Source organism: Cuculus canorus, chromosome 15, assembly GCF_017976375.1.
Source record: "Cuculus canorus isolate bCucCan1 chromosome 15, bCucCan1.pri, whole genome shotgun sequence".
Classification (NCBI taxonomy): domain Eukaryota; kingdom Metazoa; phylum Chordata; class Aves; order Cuculiformes; family Cuculidae; genus Cuculus; species Cuculus canorus.
The window spans coordinates 1,023,341-1,042,467 of record NC_071415.1 but is presented as its reverse complement, the minus strand read 5'-3'; the positions used below and the strand labels follow the sequence as shown (position 1 = coordinate 1,042,467).

The 19,127-nt window shown below is 44.7% G+C and overlaps 1 protein-coding gene across 6 annotated transcripts in view; it reads right to left on the bottom strand.

The window, feature by feature from the left end:
• Nucleotides 1-19,127, bottom strand: part of ADCY9 (adenylate cyclase 9) — a 107,457-nt gene that overhangs the window by 39,714 nt on the left and 48,616 nt on the right. For 5 of the 6 annotated variants that reach the window (XR_008452364.1, XR_008452362.1, XR_008452361.1 and 2 more), the window contains exons 2-6: nt 18,433-18,605; nt 14,202-14,306; nt 8,837-9,054; nt 5,414-5,516; nt 1,807-2,015 (exon numbers count right to left, since the gene is read on the bottom strand). Coding sequence is in view for 2 of the 6 variants with exons in the window: in XM_009570976.2 (XP_009569271.2) it covers nt 1,807-2,015; nt 5,414-5,516; nt 8,837-9,054; nt 14,202-14,306; nt 18,433-18,605 (808 nt within the window). In the remaining 4 variants the exon portion in view is untranslated. The remainder of the gene's footprint in view (nt 1-1,806; nt 2,016-5,413; nt 5,517-8,836; nt 9,055-14,201; nt 14,307-18,432; nt 18,606-19,127) is intronic. The other variant, XM_054080174.1, reaches the window with a different exon arrangement.

Sequence of the window (19,127 nt, the reverse complement as noted above, 5' to 3'; positions counted from 1 at the left end):
TGTCCCTGCCCACCGCAGGGGGGTCGGAACTAGATGATCTTTAAGGTTCTTTCCAACCCAAACTATTCCATGATCCTATGATTCATGGTTGTCTTGACTCCAGTGGATGCAGCAAGCGCTGGCGACCACCGATCATCTGCACCCATTCCAGCTGTGCAGGAATTGCAATATTCCCTGCACGCCCCAACCTCCTGTCAGAGCCCACTAGGATGAAGAGAGTGCACCATCCTCCACACCGTCAGGATAGTGTTTATTGAAATCCCGTCCCAGATGGGACTGTTCAGTTTTCATGGTTGGCTATGGGTGTTCTCCCCATGATGAGATGTTTCTCAATCCGTTTTTCAAATCACAATTAAGTACAAAAGAATGATTAATATTAAAAAATATAAACTTCAAGACTTCGGAGTCATCCTGAAACGCTTTTGAAATCTCACTGACATTAAGTAAGGAATCCAAACCAGCTCAGAAAGTAAAATTTCAGCTTTAAGCCAACACAGTCTCATGAAAAATATTAGAAATGTCAGTGGCAAAAGCAAATAGTGTTAAGAAAACATTAGAAAGCCACTTAAACTCACCTCAGCAATGGCTCAGGCTCACTGCTGGAGGCCATGGCTCTGCCTAGTGCTGCAATGGAGCTGAACCTCTGCACCCCCGAATATGGGGATGGCTATAAACTGGAGAGAGGCAGTTTTAGACTAGACATAAGGAGGAATTTCTTCACCATGAGAGTGGTGAGGCCCTGGCCCAGGTTGCCCAGGGAAGTTGTGCCTGCCCCATCCCTGAAGGTGTTCAAGGCCAGGTTGGATGGGCCTTGGGCAGCCTGAGCTGGCTGGAGGTGTCCCTGCCCATGGCAGGGGTAGAACTGGATGGGCTTTAAGGTCCCTTCCAACCCAAACTATTCTATGATTCTATGATTATTGCGTCTATCATCAGGGTTACTAACAGGTTTTGCATGGTATCTGTATAAATCAGACAACACATCCAGAACAGCATCAGCTTTACTGAGTGCATCCACAAATGTAGCCCTTAAGGATTCAGGGACTGGGGATTCCTCACTGTTAGCTCTTAAGAGACAGATTTGGGGCTGGCACCACCGACCACAAACCCTTTCCACAAGCAGCAGCTGAGGGTCACACAGCTCAGGATCCCGGGGAAACACTGAACTCCACTTATGTGTCAAACAGAGAAAACAGAAAATATTTAAATACTGAAACCCATGAGCCATGAAACAGAAATCGTTATGGAAACTAATTCTGGACAGAGCGATGCAACTCTGGAAATTTATTGTTTCTTTTCCTTTTTTGAGAAAAGGGCTGCTTTTTGCATTTCTGATAAGAAAATACTAGAAAAGTAAAATAATTTAACACCAGAAAGGCATAGTTGAACCTAGGAATTTAGAATCATAGACTCGTAGAATCACTAGGTTTGAAAAGACCTCTTAGATCATTGAGTCCAACCATTCCTATTTAAAGGCAGTGGGTTTTTTTTTTTGAGGGACAGTTTTCTGTTTGAATTCCCTCACCCTGATGGCCCCGTGAGGGGAGATATCCACTTGCGCGTGGCATCCCAAGGAACAATAAGCATCAGCAGGCACGGCCCCCTGATTCCTGTCAGAGTCACCTTTCTCTCCACCGGTTTCTGTAGCCCAAGACCCGCCATGAGCCTCCTTGGCTTCACTAATACCGTTCTCCAAATACTACAGCTCGTCCAGGTGAGTTCCCGGGATGCTGTTGAAGCACACGTTCCCAAGCCAGCCACCATTCTGGTTCCCACTGCTATTTCCAGACCGTGTTATGCTTTATTTACCTGACGGAGATGATGAGGGACAGCACCTCTAGCAGGATGGCGATGATGAACACCACAACTGCTGCGGGCGGCGGAGGGGATGCAACCATTCCGTGTTTCAGGAAACAGGTGACAGAGAGAATGAGGAAGACTGTGGTGGAGAGGAACACGTCCAGGAGCGAACTGAAGGTAGCGCTGGCAAAGGTCTTCACTGGAGCATTCCTTATAACCTGCACAGAATACAGGGATTGAGGGAAGGGATAAAAAGTAATAAACGCTATTTTACTAACTTCAACTGTACCACAAAGAGCAGCTCACAAAACTAAATAAAGGGATACAGAACTTTTGCTACTTCAATACTCCAACATAAGTACTGTTTTGAAACAAGAAACAGCAGAGGCAGTTCAACGGCAATCACAGTTCCCTGAGAACGTGCCAGAAAAGCACTGGCAGCACAGCCCGTGGGTCTGGGGTGATTTTTACAGAATATTATGGTACAGAAATAAACCATATGAGAATTGCCTATTCAATGCAAAGAAACAAACCCCATAATTACTAGCAGATAAAGCTGCAAGAAGTTTTCTTCGAGGATTTTCATTTAAAGTAATAATAGATTTCACAATAAACCTTTTAGCTCCAATAGTTCCTTAAGAAAACCTTCCAAACACCACTCTGTGGAAACAGCTACTTGCCTGCGGCAGAGCTCACGTCTCCCTTTCAGACCAGACCAAAAGGACGCTATGTAATCCGAATTGATCAGAGCCCAGGACACCAAGTTCTGTTCTCCCATAACCCCTCACCACGCACTCCCACCCCGTCGTGTCCTGGCCCCAGTGCTTGTGCAGCTGTGCTCGGTGCTGCTTCGGCCAGTCCAGCTGAGAACTAGATCATGAGCTCCACATGCTGGCTTACTCAGATGAGCCCAGTTTTATCAGCGTTCCTGTCTGCCTAAGAGACCACAGAAAGCAAGCTCCAAAGAAAAACAAAAAGTACAGTATCCATATCATCGCAAAGCACCCAGTTTCAATACCACAGTCTTGTGCTCCAGTTTAATGTAGGAACTCTGCTCCTTAGAACACTACTAAACTCTGGTTTAAGGTGGGAATTTCTTCTTTTGCTTAGAACACTATTAAACTCTGGTTTAAAGTGGGAATTTCTTCTGCTGCTTAGAACACTATTGGCACTCAGCAATACTGGGAGATGAACTTGCTCCTCATTTGTGCCTCTCTGCAAACTAATATATTCACTTAGCATCATCCAGTGCCCAAATTACCTTTCAATCTGAACTGCAGCAGGATCCTGTTAGTCCACAGAGAAAGGCACATAAATTGAATTAAGGAAAGCAGCAGTGTATCCTACAGTGACAGCGTTAAGGATGCCCTACCAGTGTTAAGTAGTGCCTTAATTTCCAAACAAGAACAGGTTAAGTGAGCTCTCGGGAAGCAGAGCCGCTCACAGGGAACGAACACAAAGTGAGCATGCAGCTGGCACTGTGTAATTAATTAGAGGTGAACTCAGTGGTGCTGGAAGTTACTTTCAGCAGCAGCTAACTGCAAGGCAATTAAATAACCGGCAATGCTGACAAATCACTTCACTCTCCCAAGAGAAGATTGTTGTTGTTTTGGAGCAGTCCTATGCTAATGTTAAGGTTTTAACAGGTTTGGCACCAGCGCTGCAGTTACTATTACAGAGTGAAGATTTCCATTTCTACACAGGTTCGTGTAATAATTTACAAATTCATAATTTGCCACTGACAAAATGCACAGACTGTATTCCTGCTCCTTCTCTGGATTTCCTACATATCCCCAGGAACAGGGCAATTTGTATATGCTTGACAGTGACTGCGTCGCTTCGCTTTCCAATCTTTCCACTGAAAGGAACCAGGTTTACTCTTTTCTATATAGTTTGTGCAAATTTTACAGGACGTATCACGCAGGAAGTTTCTCCCTGTGGTCGCTGCATGAGCTTTACTCGGAGAGATACCACTGGAATACAGTGCTGAAGGATGATTACGGAGCTCCTGAACAAAATGAACTGCACCACAGCTATTTTTTTTTAACAAAGTGTAAGATAGATCTCATTTGTAAACACCAGGAAACAAGCGAATAGGGGCTATTGCTAAGGAAAATGTGACAGTGCTGCCTAGGAGCAGCCCATAAACAGAAAGCAACAAGCAGCAGAAGCAGAAATCCTACCTGCCCTCAGATCTAGGGCATACCAGGAAGAAATCAACACCTACATTTATCAGGATGCAGTTCTGCCAGATGGATGACTCAAACTCACAGCTCAACTCTACTGGAAGGGAAGGGTCCAGTCCCCCAGCTGGACACTTGTCTTGCACTGAGTCTGGCACCTGCCAACCTCTCTGTGAGCTGCTGGTTCAATACAGCTAATAACGGAGCGAGATGGAAAAAGAAAAAGCCCCAAAGAGAAAAACAAACCATGATTATTTTATGCTAGGTTAGTAAAACGAACTAGCTCTCAGCAGGGAAGCCTGACAAGCACCAGAGCAGTTAGAAGGAACCAGGAGGGGAGAGCAATCGCCCTCTTTTGGCAGCAACTTTTCAGCCCCTGGTGGAAATGCAGCCTCAGTTAGCATCAACACCTAATGTCACTTTAGGTAAACTTAAAACATCTTGCTAGTTCCTATCAACCAGACAGAAATACCTGCTGACACAGAAAGCCCACAATATTATTAGCCCCTACAAGGGGATGAAGGACTTTTACACTCAGTGCAGAATCCTGAAGATACAAATCACTCACTATTCCTTACAATCATGCAGTGTTTTGGACTGCTCATTTCCAAATGCAGCCCAGTTCAAAGTAGGTTTGAGTTCCACAGGGATAACCATGACTCTGGAGAAGAGGAGGCTGAGGGGAGACCTCAATGCTCTCTGCAGCTCCTGGAAAGGAGGTTGGAGTGAGGTGAGTGCTGGGCTCTGCTCCCAAGGAGCAAGTGATGGGCTGATAGGAAATGGCCTCAAGTTATGCCAGGGGAGATTTAGATTGGATATTGGGAAAACTTTCTTCACTGACAGAGCAGTGAAGCCCTGGCAGAGGCTGCCCAGGGCAGTGGGGGAGTCTCCATCCCTGGAGGGGTTCAAAAAATGTGTGGCTGTGGCACTTTGTGACATGGTTTAGTCAGCACGGTGGGGCTGGGCTGATGGTTGGACTGGATGAGCTTAAGAGGTCTTTTCCAACCTCAGTTGTTCTGTGATTCTATGACACGAACAAGAAACAAATTCAAAGTTACTACTCTCAAAGATAGAGTATCTGATGAGAAGGCAAGTAGCTTTTGTTTTACTTTCATCTTAGCATGGTTCTCTGGCCAGCCTCAAGCCTTACAACATCAACCTGAAAACAGAGAAAAGGCAGGTAAGAAGAAATTAGTGTATCTAGGTGGATAATGAAAATGTATTTTCAGCCTAAACACTGGACTAGATTTAGGGCATGGCACAAGACAGGTAAACTGAAAGGACACTGTCTCCAGAGGCAACAATACTAAGTAATAAATCACAGGTGACGCTTCATGACCCTTGTCATCAAATGCAGTGAAATGTGTTCAAAACAATGCCAGACAATTGCTTACGGAGATTACCAAAGGAAAATAGCACCAGGAGAAACGCACCTCTTCCTGATAGCTCGTCCTGTAGGTCATCTCCAAATCCTGATCCAAGAAGTTCAGGCTCAGCTTGTTAATAGGCGGTTTAAAGAAGTAGTCTTTCATGAGGCTAAGGAGAAAAGATGATATCAATGTCAGTGTACTCATCCGTTAACTCTTCCAGAGCCCCCTGTTCCCCGGGTTCCATTTCTAAGGACGCTGGCACTTGGCTCTGAAGTTCCTGCAGTCCTCTGCTCCCAGTCACCACGTTACCCCCTTACCTACATCACTCGCTCAGTCACAGGAAATACTTCACAAAGAAGTGACAGAGCAAATTTTAACTTTCAGGAAGGGATTAACAAGTCCTTCAGAAAGTTAATAGATTTCACTGTAATTGTAATATATGCTGGGAAATAGTAAAAGTTAATTTCTGCTACAGAGGCACAACCTTAGGAGATGTGTGGCCGTGGGATACTTGGGCAGGATTCTATCATTCAGAGCAAGCCAAGGATGACAAAGATGACAAATTGTTAGAGAAAAAAAATGTTGCCCATTGCAGAAAACAGCGCTTTCTTGTTATTTCAGACACTAAAATAACTCAGTAATTCAACTGGGAACGTTCCCTTAGTATTCTGGGCTGCAGAGAAATGGAACCTGAGGAGATGAATAGTTTAAACTGACTTCTGAAATAGCAGATTTGAAGTCACCAGAATGATCAACAAAGGCACTGACAAATAATGAACCCAGCAGCAGCATCTACCAGAGGGTGCTCATGCACTCCACCTTCTCTTCCAGCGTCAGGCACACGAAACAAACATAAAAGAGGCCTCAAACATAAAAAAAAAGTTCTATTTCCCATCCTCTGGAATGAAAATAGAACACTTGTGGAGTTTTGCATCGGTTGTGTGAGGTTTAGGGAAGACGTTTTCTGAAGACATCTCACAACCCTTTTCTTACTGAAGTAGGTGTCCAAGAGCTGAAAGGACTCCACTTACCGAGCGCTTTGTGCCCAGTGGTTGCAGGGTAAGGTCATGCCTGCTTATGCCATTTACCAGGAAAATAGCCTGCCACCCTCTCTCCTGCACAAGTCCTCACCTCAGACTTGAGAACACATGTTCTTGCTATGAACTTCCTTTCATTTTCAAGCAACCCATTCCACTTGTTATTTAGAGTGAACTAACGGTTTTAGAAATTGCTTTAGAATATAGAATCATAGAATAGTTTGAGTTGGAAGGGACCTCAAAGCCCATCCAGTTCTATCCCCTGCCATGGGAGGAACACCCTTCCCACTGGATCAGGGGCTCCAAGCCCCATCCAACCTGGCCTTGAACCCCTCCAGGGATGGGGCAGCCACCACTGCTCTGGGCAACCTGGGCCAGGGCCTCCCCACCCTCAACGTGAAGAAATTCCTCCTGATGTCCAGTCTAAATCTGCCTCTCTCCAGTTTATACCCATTGCCCCTCGTGCTTTCATATGAAATATGATATCATATGAAATGTGGTAGGACTACGATATGAAACAGGGCGGCTTCTTTCCAAGTGTTATTCCCATCTTGAGAATTGTAGCAGCAGAGCAACAATGCGAGGGGGCTATACTCAAATTGATAACTCTACTCAAAAACCAGTGATGCACACGAGATCAATCTGGGTTAGGTATTGATAGGAATTTATATCACGGATCAGAACAGCACCATTGCCTGCCACAGTGGAAACCCCTCCCCAGTGCCGGGGAAGCTCCTGCTTTGCTGCTGCTGTGTTTGCAGTAACACAAACCTGAAGCAGCAGAACTCCAGTATTGTCATTGCAAATGGGGTTTCATGTAAGATGACCAAGGGGAAGCCTGGACATCATCCTCCTCCCTAAGAAAGCTCCAGTTTCCCATTCAAACATCCTCATAGAGCCTAGATTTGTCCAGACCAACGATATAGTATGTTTTAGAGGAGGGAATCCAGCATGCTTTTAAAATAACTTTACATGTAACTTCACATTGAGAACTGTTAAAAAGGACCGATGCAAAACAGTAGGCCTAAACCATTTTGCATAGGCCTAATTAATCAGAAGATTATTTTTGGAAAGTCATGTTTACATGAGCCAAACTCAGCAGAGAAGTCTCCCTGGCAACGAGAAATGGCCCACTTAATATGGTAATGATGGTATTTAATTGAGACCAAAAAAAAGGCCAGGCTTTGACTGATCCCAAATTACAGTCCTACTTTCTCTGAATCAGAAAGAACGATCCATTTTGCAAGTGGAGGAGGAAAGCGCCAGGAACACAAGCACCTGAGCTAGGGATCTTCAGCAAAGCAACCGCACCCACGAAGCTACTTCTTTCACTTAAAATTCGCAGCATGCTAGATCCATCTTAAACCAGAAATCATGTTGTTCTTGCCGATTTCCACCAACATTTGGACCTTCTCAATTCTTCTGCCTTCTAATGTTTGAAAATATCAGCTAAACACCTATCCTCAGCCACTAATGACAGAATACACATAGAGGGGAAAAAAAAAGAGACCTAAATTCTAATTGAAGTTGGCCATGGGAGAAACGTAATCTGAAAAAAAAATCTAGAGAAGAGTCTGGTGTCCCTGCCTCTCACTTCTCCCTGTTTCAGTCATGTGTCCAGTGAAGATGACAGTGCCCCTGTTCCAAGCAGCCTGGAATCTATACAAGCAAACAGTTTCAAGGCTATTTAAATCAAATACCCCTAATCTAAGTGGAAGCAGTGAATCAAAATTAAGAATAGACATAAATAATAACAAAGTCAAGTTGTCTGTTTAGTTGGTCCAGTGAAGTCACTGCCATAAGGGAGATACAGTTGTATCTTTACAAAAACCACACGCTATTGAATTTCAGAGAACATATTTTCCTCTCCCCAAAGTGAATTTTTTCCTTTGAAACAGAGAATCTGACTTTACAAATTGCTGTAGGTGGGCAGTAGGTCCATGAGAGTTCAATCCTGTTAATTCTGTTTCCAACCCAGTATGATTTCTCGGCATTAGTCAGTCACACAATGTCAGCAACTGTTGTTCTGCTATACAAAAATGTGAGTTCTGTGGTTCAGATTTTATGTTACACTTTTACTGGCAAAGAAAGGTAGATACTATGTGCATTAAGAGGACTTCTGAATATTAGCATAAGAGTTCAACTTCATGATGAGTCTCTTCAAATACGAGTATCTTTAAAGTATTTTTGCTTTGTGAAGACCCAACTGAAGAATGACTGTTCACCACGGAAATTATGAAACACCTGGCTGTACATATTCCTGAGGAGAACGTTTCTGAGATCAAGTTCCTACTGCAGCTTAAACAGAATACAGACTAAGATCAGAAAACATAAGACTTATTATATGTTTTATAGACATTAGACAAAAAGCACACAAGTAAAGATTAAAGATATGGGACCCCTTCCCTTCTTTACACAGTTTTACACTGTACAGCTTGATTTTCCTTACCTATCTTCTTTTATCACATCCACAAAGTGAGCATCTGTCTTTTCTCTGATGTTTTTGAACCTCAGAGGGAGGAGAGCTGATTGATCCAGACTCACTCCGCCCCATCTTCCTTTCTCTTGCAACATTTCATAAAGTGAGGTTTGACTATTGCTGAGCTTTTCTTCCTGTGGAGGACTCAAAAGGCCATTCTGGGTTTTTGGACTGTGTCCTCCTGGAGCCTGTATGACAGAAAGGAAAACAGACACAGGGAATGTTAATGCCTGAGACAGTAGACAGAAGAGATTTCATGGAGCAGAAGCTGAACAAAGCTCTTTGCTCAACACGCTGATCTTGTACCTTATCACATTGAAGACCCGACCCCACTGGCCTTCCAGTCACAGACAGCTTCTGCAAACACACACCTATCTCAATGTCGACTTTTTGCTTTTCATGTACCGAGTTTCCAAGGAGCAGAAAACAAAGTACATTTTGATATACGCAATCAAGACCAACCACAAGCCCAAATTTCATTCACTCATCTTAAGGTCAAGATTCTTCTAAAAAGCTTTATAAATACTTACCTAAACTGTGCTATCTTATGAGAGAGCTTACTCTGCCAGCCCTTGGTGAGCCTTCCACTGACCACTACAGCCCTGCTGCTCTCCCAGACAGAGCTTCCTCCTTTCTCCTGCCTGGAGAACAGCCCTTTCATACGTCTCATCATCCTACAAAAAATAAGTTAACTTGCAGTTTAAACTATGTTTTCTTCCCTAATATATACTGCTTCTTTCTGTTTTTTTCTTTTGTCTTTGTATTAATTAATACTACATTTTTAAACATTGACACGTGCTTGCAATACAGCTTCGGTCCCCCCTATTATCAATTCTGCTTTCATCCATTTGAGAACACAAATTACTTTGAACCTTTAGCTATTCTATTTTCATAGAACCTGAAGTTCCTTCTTTTGCATTTTCTTTGACCTACTCCAATCTGCGCTGAAGCAATTCCAAAAGCATTAGACAACTAAATATAGTCAGAATGAAAATGAACTGCAGTTAGTCAGGATCATTTCCAAATGCAAACATACATCAAACGTGGCATATCTGAATGCTCGTCTCCCCCCTCCACGTCTTACCATTTATCACATATCATTTATCCTCATCCTGAAACCCACTCGTGACAGAAGTTTCTTCATTCCTGCTGTACCGCAGTAAGCACAGCAGTGACAAGCTCCTCCAGAAGACTATTCTTGGATGCTACCACAGTGACCATAAATACCATAAATATCATCACCGCCCCAACCATGCACTGAAATATGTTACTTAGATTGTAAAATCAACTTAGTTAAAGTGAAGTAATATCTGGCTTCTGGTTGCGCATGCAAAATTAATTCAACCTCCTTGTGTTATCTATCCTGTAAAACAAACACATAGGCAGGTCTAATTAAGATTGCAGGCACAACCAAGACTTACGGAGCAACAGCAGGAGAACATCACCTCATGCAGAGTCAGAAAGCACTCAGGCCTGGCTCCCTATCACTGCCAGGACCTCAAGAGCTAAAGTCATAAAAAGGTGTGTTGGAACGATTCCCTAGAGCTACAGGAAGAGCAGGAGGGAGGCGGGCTGTGCTTCCCCTTCCTCCTGGCAAGGAGAGAGGCAGGATCCCCACCCCGCAGGCCGCCCTGACGGAGGTGTCAGCCCCTGCAGCCATGTGCTGGGAGCCAGGAGATGAAAGGATTCCCAGTGTAGTCCCTTCTACCACTCACAACAGTTGTTTTGGCAGCTTGCAGGTGTTCACAGCACAGTGACAGCAGCCGACAAAGTAGAATAGGAAATTCAGTAGTTACCTTGGTGTGCTGCCAATCTTTTGCTAAGAACATAACCAACAGAAGAGAAAGGTGATTTCAGCAACATATATCTCGGCAAAAGCAGACCTTGGACTGGACAGGCGCTTGTGTATGACAGAAGAGCGCTCTCCTGGTAAGCCAGAGGCACAAGAACCATAGAACTGTTTGGGCTGGAAGGGACCTCAAAGCCCGTCCAAGTCCCACCCCCTGCCATGGGCAGGGACACCTCCCACTGGATCAGGAGCTCAAAGCTCCATCCAAAGCTCAAAGCTCCATCCAAACCAGCCTTGAACCCCTCCAGGGATGGGGCAGCCACCACTGCTCTGGGCAATCTGGGCCAGGGCCTCCCCACCCTCACAGGAGAAGAGCGAGAGCTTCTCACATAAAAGGTCACCAGTTTCTTTTCTAAAGGAAAACATTCAGCAGGTTCAGAGCAAACCCTCCTGCTGCAGTGAGTGACAAGTCATCCAGCTGATGCAGAGGGAACACGGCTACGGAGCACAAGATGCACCGCCGTGCCAGGGCAGCCTCTCTCATTTTGAGCCAAGGACTAACAAAAGCAAAACAGAGGAATGACCAACAAGTTGCTAGAAGTGAAGGGTCTTAATTAGATTTTGTTTGTTTGTTTAATTTATGCTAAAATTATATTTGCTCAGAGCACTTCCCAGAACAACCTGAGGCCTAAGAAGGAAAAGAGAAGGTCATAGTTATCACCTTTTTTCTCCCTGGTACAGAACCTTTCTCATTTTCATCATGCCCGCAGCGATGTTGTTACTTAAACAGCAGTAACTGTAAGAACACCATTTTTGCTATGAGCAGCTCAAATAAAAGCTATGGACTCCTTTGCTTTCCCTGTCTTTTCAAGTTCATCTGTCGAATGCAGTGAAAATTTCTGCTCTTTCAGAGAAGGTCAGCACCGACTTCTTGTGGCGTTTTCTCTTTAGGTCCTTGGCAAAGGCTCAAATCCCTAAGAAAATTCTTCCCTCCAGTCAGCTCAAGGTTCTCCTGTGCTGACCACTCTTTAATCTTAACAGGAGGGGATTAGAGTGTGAAACTGCTTGTGTGTAAGGAGAAAATCCCTATTTATTAAAAGTTGTTAGCCCTAGTGTTACCGTGGTTTCTGATGGCAACCGGCTGCACGGCTCTTCTCAGCACTCAAGAGGTTTGATGCACCATGCGATAGCTTCCTCTCATCAAGAGACAGGGATGCTCCAGAGGCTGCTGGGACCCACAAAGGTCCAGCAATGTGGTTAACAACATTTAGGGAGACAAGACAGAAAGAGATCGCTATAGAGACCGGGGACCTGAGCCCTGCGGGGCCAGGCGCGGCGCCGTGGCATGGGAGGGGTGTGAACTCCACAGGTGCGTGGAGGGAGCTTACAGCTCTTCTTCCCAAGAAAGCTGGGATTGCAAAGACCTGGTAATCAAATGTCACGGCAACTTTGTGGATGTAGGTGTTCTTTCACGTTTCAGTTAACAGGCATCCCAGAGTGACCAGAAAGCCATTTAACTGGTCCAATTTTTGACTTAGCAATAACTAAACCAAATCAAAGAAGGACAAGGGGTTTGTCTCCACCAGCACATTTCTTCCACTGAAATTACAGCCATTTTATTCGGCATTGTACCAACCTCTTCTGACCAAGGTTAGATCACTTACTGATTAATACACGTGAAGCTAATACTTGTGCTCGCAGCCCACAAGGTCAACCATGTCCTGGGCTGCATCCAAAGCAGCATGGCCAGCAGGGAGGGAGGGGATTCTGCCCCTCTTTTCCTCTCTTCTGAGACCTCATCTGGAGTATTGTGTCCAGTTCTGGAATCCTCAACATAAGAAGGAGATGGAGCTGTCGGAACAGGTCCAGAGGAGGCTACAAGGATGATCGGAGGGCTGGAGCACCTCCCGTACGAGGACAGGCTGAGAGAGTTGGGGCTGTTCAGCGTGAAAAAGAGAAGGCTCCGAGGAGATCTTATAGTGACCTTCCAGTACCTGAAGGGGCTACAGGAAAGCTGGGGAGGGGCTGTTCTCAAAGGCGTGTGGTGATAGGATGAGGGGCAATGGGTATAAACTGGAGAGGGGCAGATTTAGACTGGACATAAGGGAGAATTTCTTCACTATGAGTGTGGAGAGGCCCTGGAACAGGCTGCCCAGGGAAGCTGTGGCTGCCCCATCCCTGGAGGTGTTCAAGGCCAGGTTGGATGGGCCTTGGGCAGCCTGATCCAGCGGGAGGTGTTCCTGCCCATCACAGGGGGTTGGAACTGGATGATCTTTAAGGTCTCTTCCAACCCGAACTATTCTACGATACAGCTGTAGGACGAGGAGATTTGAAAGGTAATTCTGACGAAGCTGGCACATGACTCGAGGCAGTTGGTACCTAAGGAAAACCTCTGTTCAGAGTCGGTTCCTGAAGATCCGAGGCACGTGGGCAGAGGCAGCCTGGGGAAGAAGCATCTCTCACACACCATCCAGGCAGCCTGGGCAGATCTCCCAGTGTTTTCTGTCTTACAGGATCTCACACTGTTCTGAGCCCAGTACCTGCCGGCCACTCTGCTCTATCTTCCTCAGAGCTGAAGCGATGATGATTTTTGGTTTTTTTAATTAGGCTGTTTCCTAGGAACCCTGGCACAGAACACGACTGACTATGTTACACACCAATTCAGCCCCACTTCTGAGCTTATAATTTAAGCATAGGAGACAACAGGTCACAGAGACAGGGACAAACACAGATTAATGTCACAGTTCATCAGCAGAGTAACTGCTGGCAAGTTTTTTCTTGTAGATGCAAGCAGAGTTGTGAAGACATGCGAAGAACAAGACAGTCGTCTCTGAACACGTTTATAAAGTGGTTTTCCCCAGTGAGGGAAAGCACTCAACTTATTTGAAAATATAACAGCCGGGTGATGAGCATCCAGCCTGCATCTAGGCAGGAGCTTAACAGTCAGGAAGGAGTAAGAGGTGAGAGGCAGAGCAGAGAAGCTACAAAGGGCATGCACAGAAGAGCAAACAGACGATGCCTGGTATTGCACAGGAAGGAGGTGGCTTCAAGAATAATATCTAAGCAACAGGCAAGGCAAGCAATCTTGGCAGCAGCTGAATATGTACGACGCTGTATTCGTCGGTCACAAAAAGGATGTAAACTGACTTAGCCGCTGTGAATTTCACCTGTGGTGTGAACAGGAATGACTTTTAGCTTAGAGTTATGATGCAGAAGACATCGTTGAGACGCGGGTGTAACTTGTGGCGAGGCGACATGTGGCCAACTGGTGCAAGTGATGGAGCGCGTGACAGTGCTGTTTGTGCCTGCTGCTGGGTAGCCTCAGAATAATTGAAAAAGTTCCAATTTTAGGTCCTTCTCGATATCAAACTGGACCTGTAAAATGACTAATTAATTTTGAACTACGTTTTAGACCACAACCGCTGAAAATCAAAATCAGTTCTACTGCTTAAAGCTTGAAGAAAAGAATAGCAATGCAAAATTTGGAAAGCTAACTGAAGCATAGAAATAAGGGAAAAGAAGGGAAGTGGTAAATACTTCAGTTACCTTCGTACTGTTTTTATGCTCATCCTGACAACCATTTTGGATAGCTCCTTCGTCTATGCTGACATCGCAGTGGGGAGCAAGGGTGGTACTACATGAAGGGCAAGGCTGAAAGGAGACAAAAAAATTTTAGCTAGGAATATTCTAGCGTCCTTGTAGTATTATGCAATTTATAATTCGGTCCACTTGTATACTTGTGGCATGGTTAAAAGATAAACAAAGCTGCAGAATGGGAAGCAGGGAGCAAAATTTGACTGGAACAGAATGCACCATTTCAAAAATAAACCACAGATTTTGTGTTTACTGAAGCTAAATCGAATCCAGGAGGGCTTTACCAGTGTAAGATCACAGATATGCTGGAATCACTACCAAAGGACCTCCCTGGATAGAAAAAAAAAAATACTCTTTAGTGAGAGAATTGCAATTTTCTTCTTTAAAGCCTGCCTGCCACAGGACTGGAACAGCGTTAGAAGTGACGAGGGGGCACAAAGCACAGCACAATTCAGAAAAAGCATGAAGCACTACGATGCATTATGAACAGTGCAGAGAAATTACAAGCAACAAATCTGAAAGTAATAAAGGGAAATACATTTTTATACAGTGCTCTAAGACAGAAGAGTGGGGCTCAAGGTAGCGTACACTGAAGCCAAACACCCAGCAAACGTCACAGGGAACAAGGAAAGCAAAACCATAGCTGCAGGTTACGCTTTTTTGAAGCGCTCTAAAATGTTGCACTTCAGGTTTTAAAAGAATCTAACCCCTTAGAGTTAAAATGTGGGAATTAACCCCATATTTTTATCTTGCAAGCTCTTCACACCCAGGCCGTCCTACAGGCAGGGTGCTGCAGCACAGGGAGCCGTGGCTGCTCCCCGTTGGCAACTCCTCTGCTCTGGAGGTGGTTTGCTGTCACCAGGCTTGCCTCAAGTCTACTAATTGGTACAGAGACACCAGTCACGGGGAATGGCACACTAAATTCGGCACGCTGTACAACAAGTGGTGGTAGGGGATCCTCTAAATAGCTTCATAAATTTTCCAACAAACAACTCGAGCCTTTTGTCCCAAGCTGAACACCCCACGAGCATTTTATCTGTTTATTCTGGATTGAAGAGGGACTCATTCAAGGAGAGACTCAAATCACAACCATGTCTGCCTTCAGTTTCCCTCCTGATTTCAGACACCAGTGCCAATGTCTTTTCAGAACCGACTTTTCACCCAAAACCTCTATCCAAGGCCAGGTTGGATGGGCCTTGGGCAGCCTGTTCTAGCAGGAGGTGTCCCTGCCCATGGCAGGGGGTTGGAACTAGATGAGCTTTAAAGTCCCTTCCAACCCAAACCATCCAATGTTTCTGTCTCTGGTGTCACACCTGAAATTAGATAATGCAGCACGTTTAACATTCAGGTTGTTACGACACAGGATTTCTCCGAGTCCACTCCTCCCGTGACTCCTGAGTCACCCATGCACTCAACCACACCACTCAAAGGCTTTAACGAAGAATCTGGGCCTCCTTAGCAGCCATCGTCTCTGCTGCTCCTTGGAAGCACAGTCCAGGTTGGGGCACTGAGTTACTATGAGTTGCCTAATCTGGCATCAGACAAGCAAGTTACACCCAGTCCCGAACCCGTCCAGGCTGAACAAGCACCACCACATTTGAAGAAACCATGAAGTTGGTTCTTAAACGGTTTTGTTTAAAAATAATCCAGGACTCTTACATCACGAATGCCTCTGTCACTTTGCGGAAGGCAACAGTAGACTGCTTTGAAAACAACTATGACAACGGGCTAACGAGCCTTCTACGCTCCTAGAGCATCAGTTAGCAGATTTACCCACGGTAAGAGTCAGTTAAGGGCAATAAACCTCAAATACCTCTAACAAAAAAATAAAGAAAATAGTCCCTGTTTGATCTTGCTAAGAAATCAGCAAGAGCATCTCCAACACCTCGCTCCTGGGGTTAAACCAGAAGGCAAAACTCTCAGAGAAGCAGCCTGACCTTTTGCAAAGAGGCGGCAAGTCCATCTGACTTACTCCATGTGTTCAAGTCAATATCATTAACTTTAGCAAGCCTCTGTCATTAACTTCATTCGCCAGAGCAGGCATTCACTAAGCTCAGCGCGTGTGTGACCTCATCACGATGAATAATACATCAATGCACTTTCAGCAAACACCAGGAGAAGCAAAAGTGCTTTCTGTTTTCATACCAAAGGATGACTAAACTATTTTCATAACAGCTTATGATTCTCAGTCAAATAAGGGATTTTATGGAATACAACAGGGAAAGTAAACCAATACCAAAAACAGTTAAGCAGCTTACAGTGTTTTCATTGAAAATATCAGCTGTTATTATAGATAAACTCATAGCTTTTAGCCTCTATCTTCACCATTTTAATTACGTACAGGCATTTTAGTGCTATCCATGCTGCAACGAGGTTTGCAATTAAACCATAGATACGCTGGAGGAGAGGAGGAAATACAATTCCCTTCATGAATCAATGACTGTTGCATTCTCCTTCATGACCTTCCTTAACAGCTCTTGTCCTCCAGAACATTTGTTCAAGCCCAGAATGTGAAAGTTATCCTTTGCATCCAACGTGGCCACTTATTCCCTTTAAAACAAAATTACTTCAATTTTTGCCCCTCCTACTTAGTCTCTTTTGCAGAGCTGGAGTCATCTCCTCCTACACTGACACTGTTTACAGCTTTGTATTTAAAACAGTTGGCATGTAAGTCATGATTATTTTGCAAATTATTATCTCCAGACCCTACCAGCAAGCTGCAGAACCTAAAAAGAACCAACCTGTAAAAAAGAAAACCAGCCCTTCTTAAAAATTGTGCAGATTTAGACTGGACATAAGGAAGAATTTCTTCACCATGAGAGCGGTGAGGCCCTGGAACAGGTTGACCGGGGAAGTTGTAGCTGCCCCATCCCTGGAGGTGTTCAAGGCCAGGTTGGATGGGACTTTGAGCCCCTGATCCAGCGGGAGGTGTCCCTGCCCATGGCAGGGGAGTCAGAACTGGATGGGTTTTGAGGTCCCTTCCAAACCAAATTATTCATCGATTCTACGACTTGGATGCACTCAAGCAGCACAGCGCATTTTGAGGGTGGGAGGGTGGATAACGATGGTTACAGCTACATCCTGGAGTGAAGCAGTCATGACTGCTCTCTAAGCAGCTCACTTAACTTTGGACGATATCTTTGGGCCAGTCTTCCAGCCATCCTGCTTCTGATGCAGTGTTTTTACTCCAGAACTTCAAACTGGGCATAGAGGCACAGTAAAGGTGCCTGGCTCACATTCTTAACATCCAGACAACAACCATGCAAGCAGCAAACCGAGTAGAATGAAAATCACCTCCCCATCAAGTCTCAAACCTGAGTGGAAAAGATTCTTTCAGGACTAAACATGCTGCAGTCGAAGGACCGTGACCTGCAAATGACCAGCCACAGGTCTGACATTTGTGCCCAGCTCGGGCAACCCAGGACAAGGAGCTCTTAGCACAAATGAAAATAGAGAATAGACATCTGTTGTTTGGGAAATCTGTTCTGAGCTGGAAGATGGAGAGTAACAGCAAAGCTTTGAAGCAATACACATTGTTTCACAGATTTCCTTTTCAAGAGATCTTGTGAGAAGTGTGAATGTAACAAAATGTCATCATTTCTCTAAGCTGAATCCACCCAAATCATTGCCCTCAGTTCTCCATATAGTTTTCTAGAGCAAGCAGATAAACCACAACCTCAAAGCCTATCAGAGCATTTTCTTCTACCACACAAAATAACTCTGTTATCTTTTTGCAGGGATGTCTGTTACATATGCGTAGGAAGTTTCACAGGTACATGACATGCACGAGAGAGTAAGAGCAGAAGCAGTGTGCAGCAAAGCAGAAAATTATAGAAATTATAGTGGCTGCTTAAAGCATATTCTTTACTCCCCCATAAAATAAAGACCATTGAAAAAGACCTCTCAGTCCTGAAATGAATATATATACACACACAAAAATGTATTTGAAGCCACCTTTAAGAAGTGTTCACCTTACTTTGGGCAGTCCTTGTGAACTTGGGAAGCATTTTATTTTGTAAATTCTTTAGTCCCTCAGACCATGTTTTGTTACTGTACGTGACGCACTATATATGTAAGTATTTAGAGCAGTGCATAAACAAACCTGTACGGTTCTCCATCTGCACCTCTCTTCCTGGTTTGCAGTTCGAGATCTACGCTGCTTGGGTTTGAAACAAGAGCTCACCTTCGGTTTTTCTGCATGTTTGAGAGTCTTCGTCAGGTCACTGGTGTTCTCAGCTGACGATGCTCCCTGTGCCCTGGCTCCATCTCTGGGCTCCACAGCGGGAAGCAGTGCTTGTGAGCAGCTGCAGTGGGGCTCCTTCACCTTCTGCCCAGAGATCAGATATGTCTTCAGACCTAAAGAGAAAAGAAACGAACGGTCAGAACCGCACAAAGACAAAGGTACCACTCCTCTGGACTTCACAGATAGGAAATACAGTAACTTGAAGTGTCATCAAGGCAGGGGATTCAGTACACACACACAAAAAGTGGCTGGGAACAACCACCAGGGACATGAAGATGCTCTGTGAAGTGGCGTCAATCAGGATTGCCCAACACCTACTGTCTCAGGCACCAGCCATCACTCTGACACACAGCAACAGTCAGGACTGACACATACGTACTTTATTCCATTTTCACTCCGGTACTTCTGAAAAATAGAGCTAAGACCTGAGGTATTTACTTCCCAGTTGTAATTTGAGCTCTCGCATTAACTCTTTAATTCTGGAAAGGATTTGCAGCCTGTTCTTCAGTGATACCTGTGTTAATATTCTACTTCTGAAAAGCCAGCATGTATTCCTCCACTTATCAGGGATGTCGTGAAGATTGTTTAACGCCGGCAGCATATTGAGAAAGGAAATGGCTCTTAAGTGCTAGAAA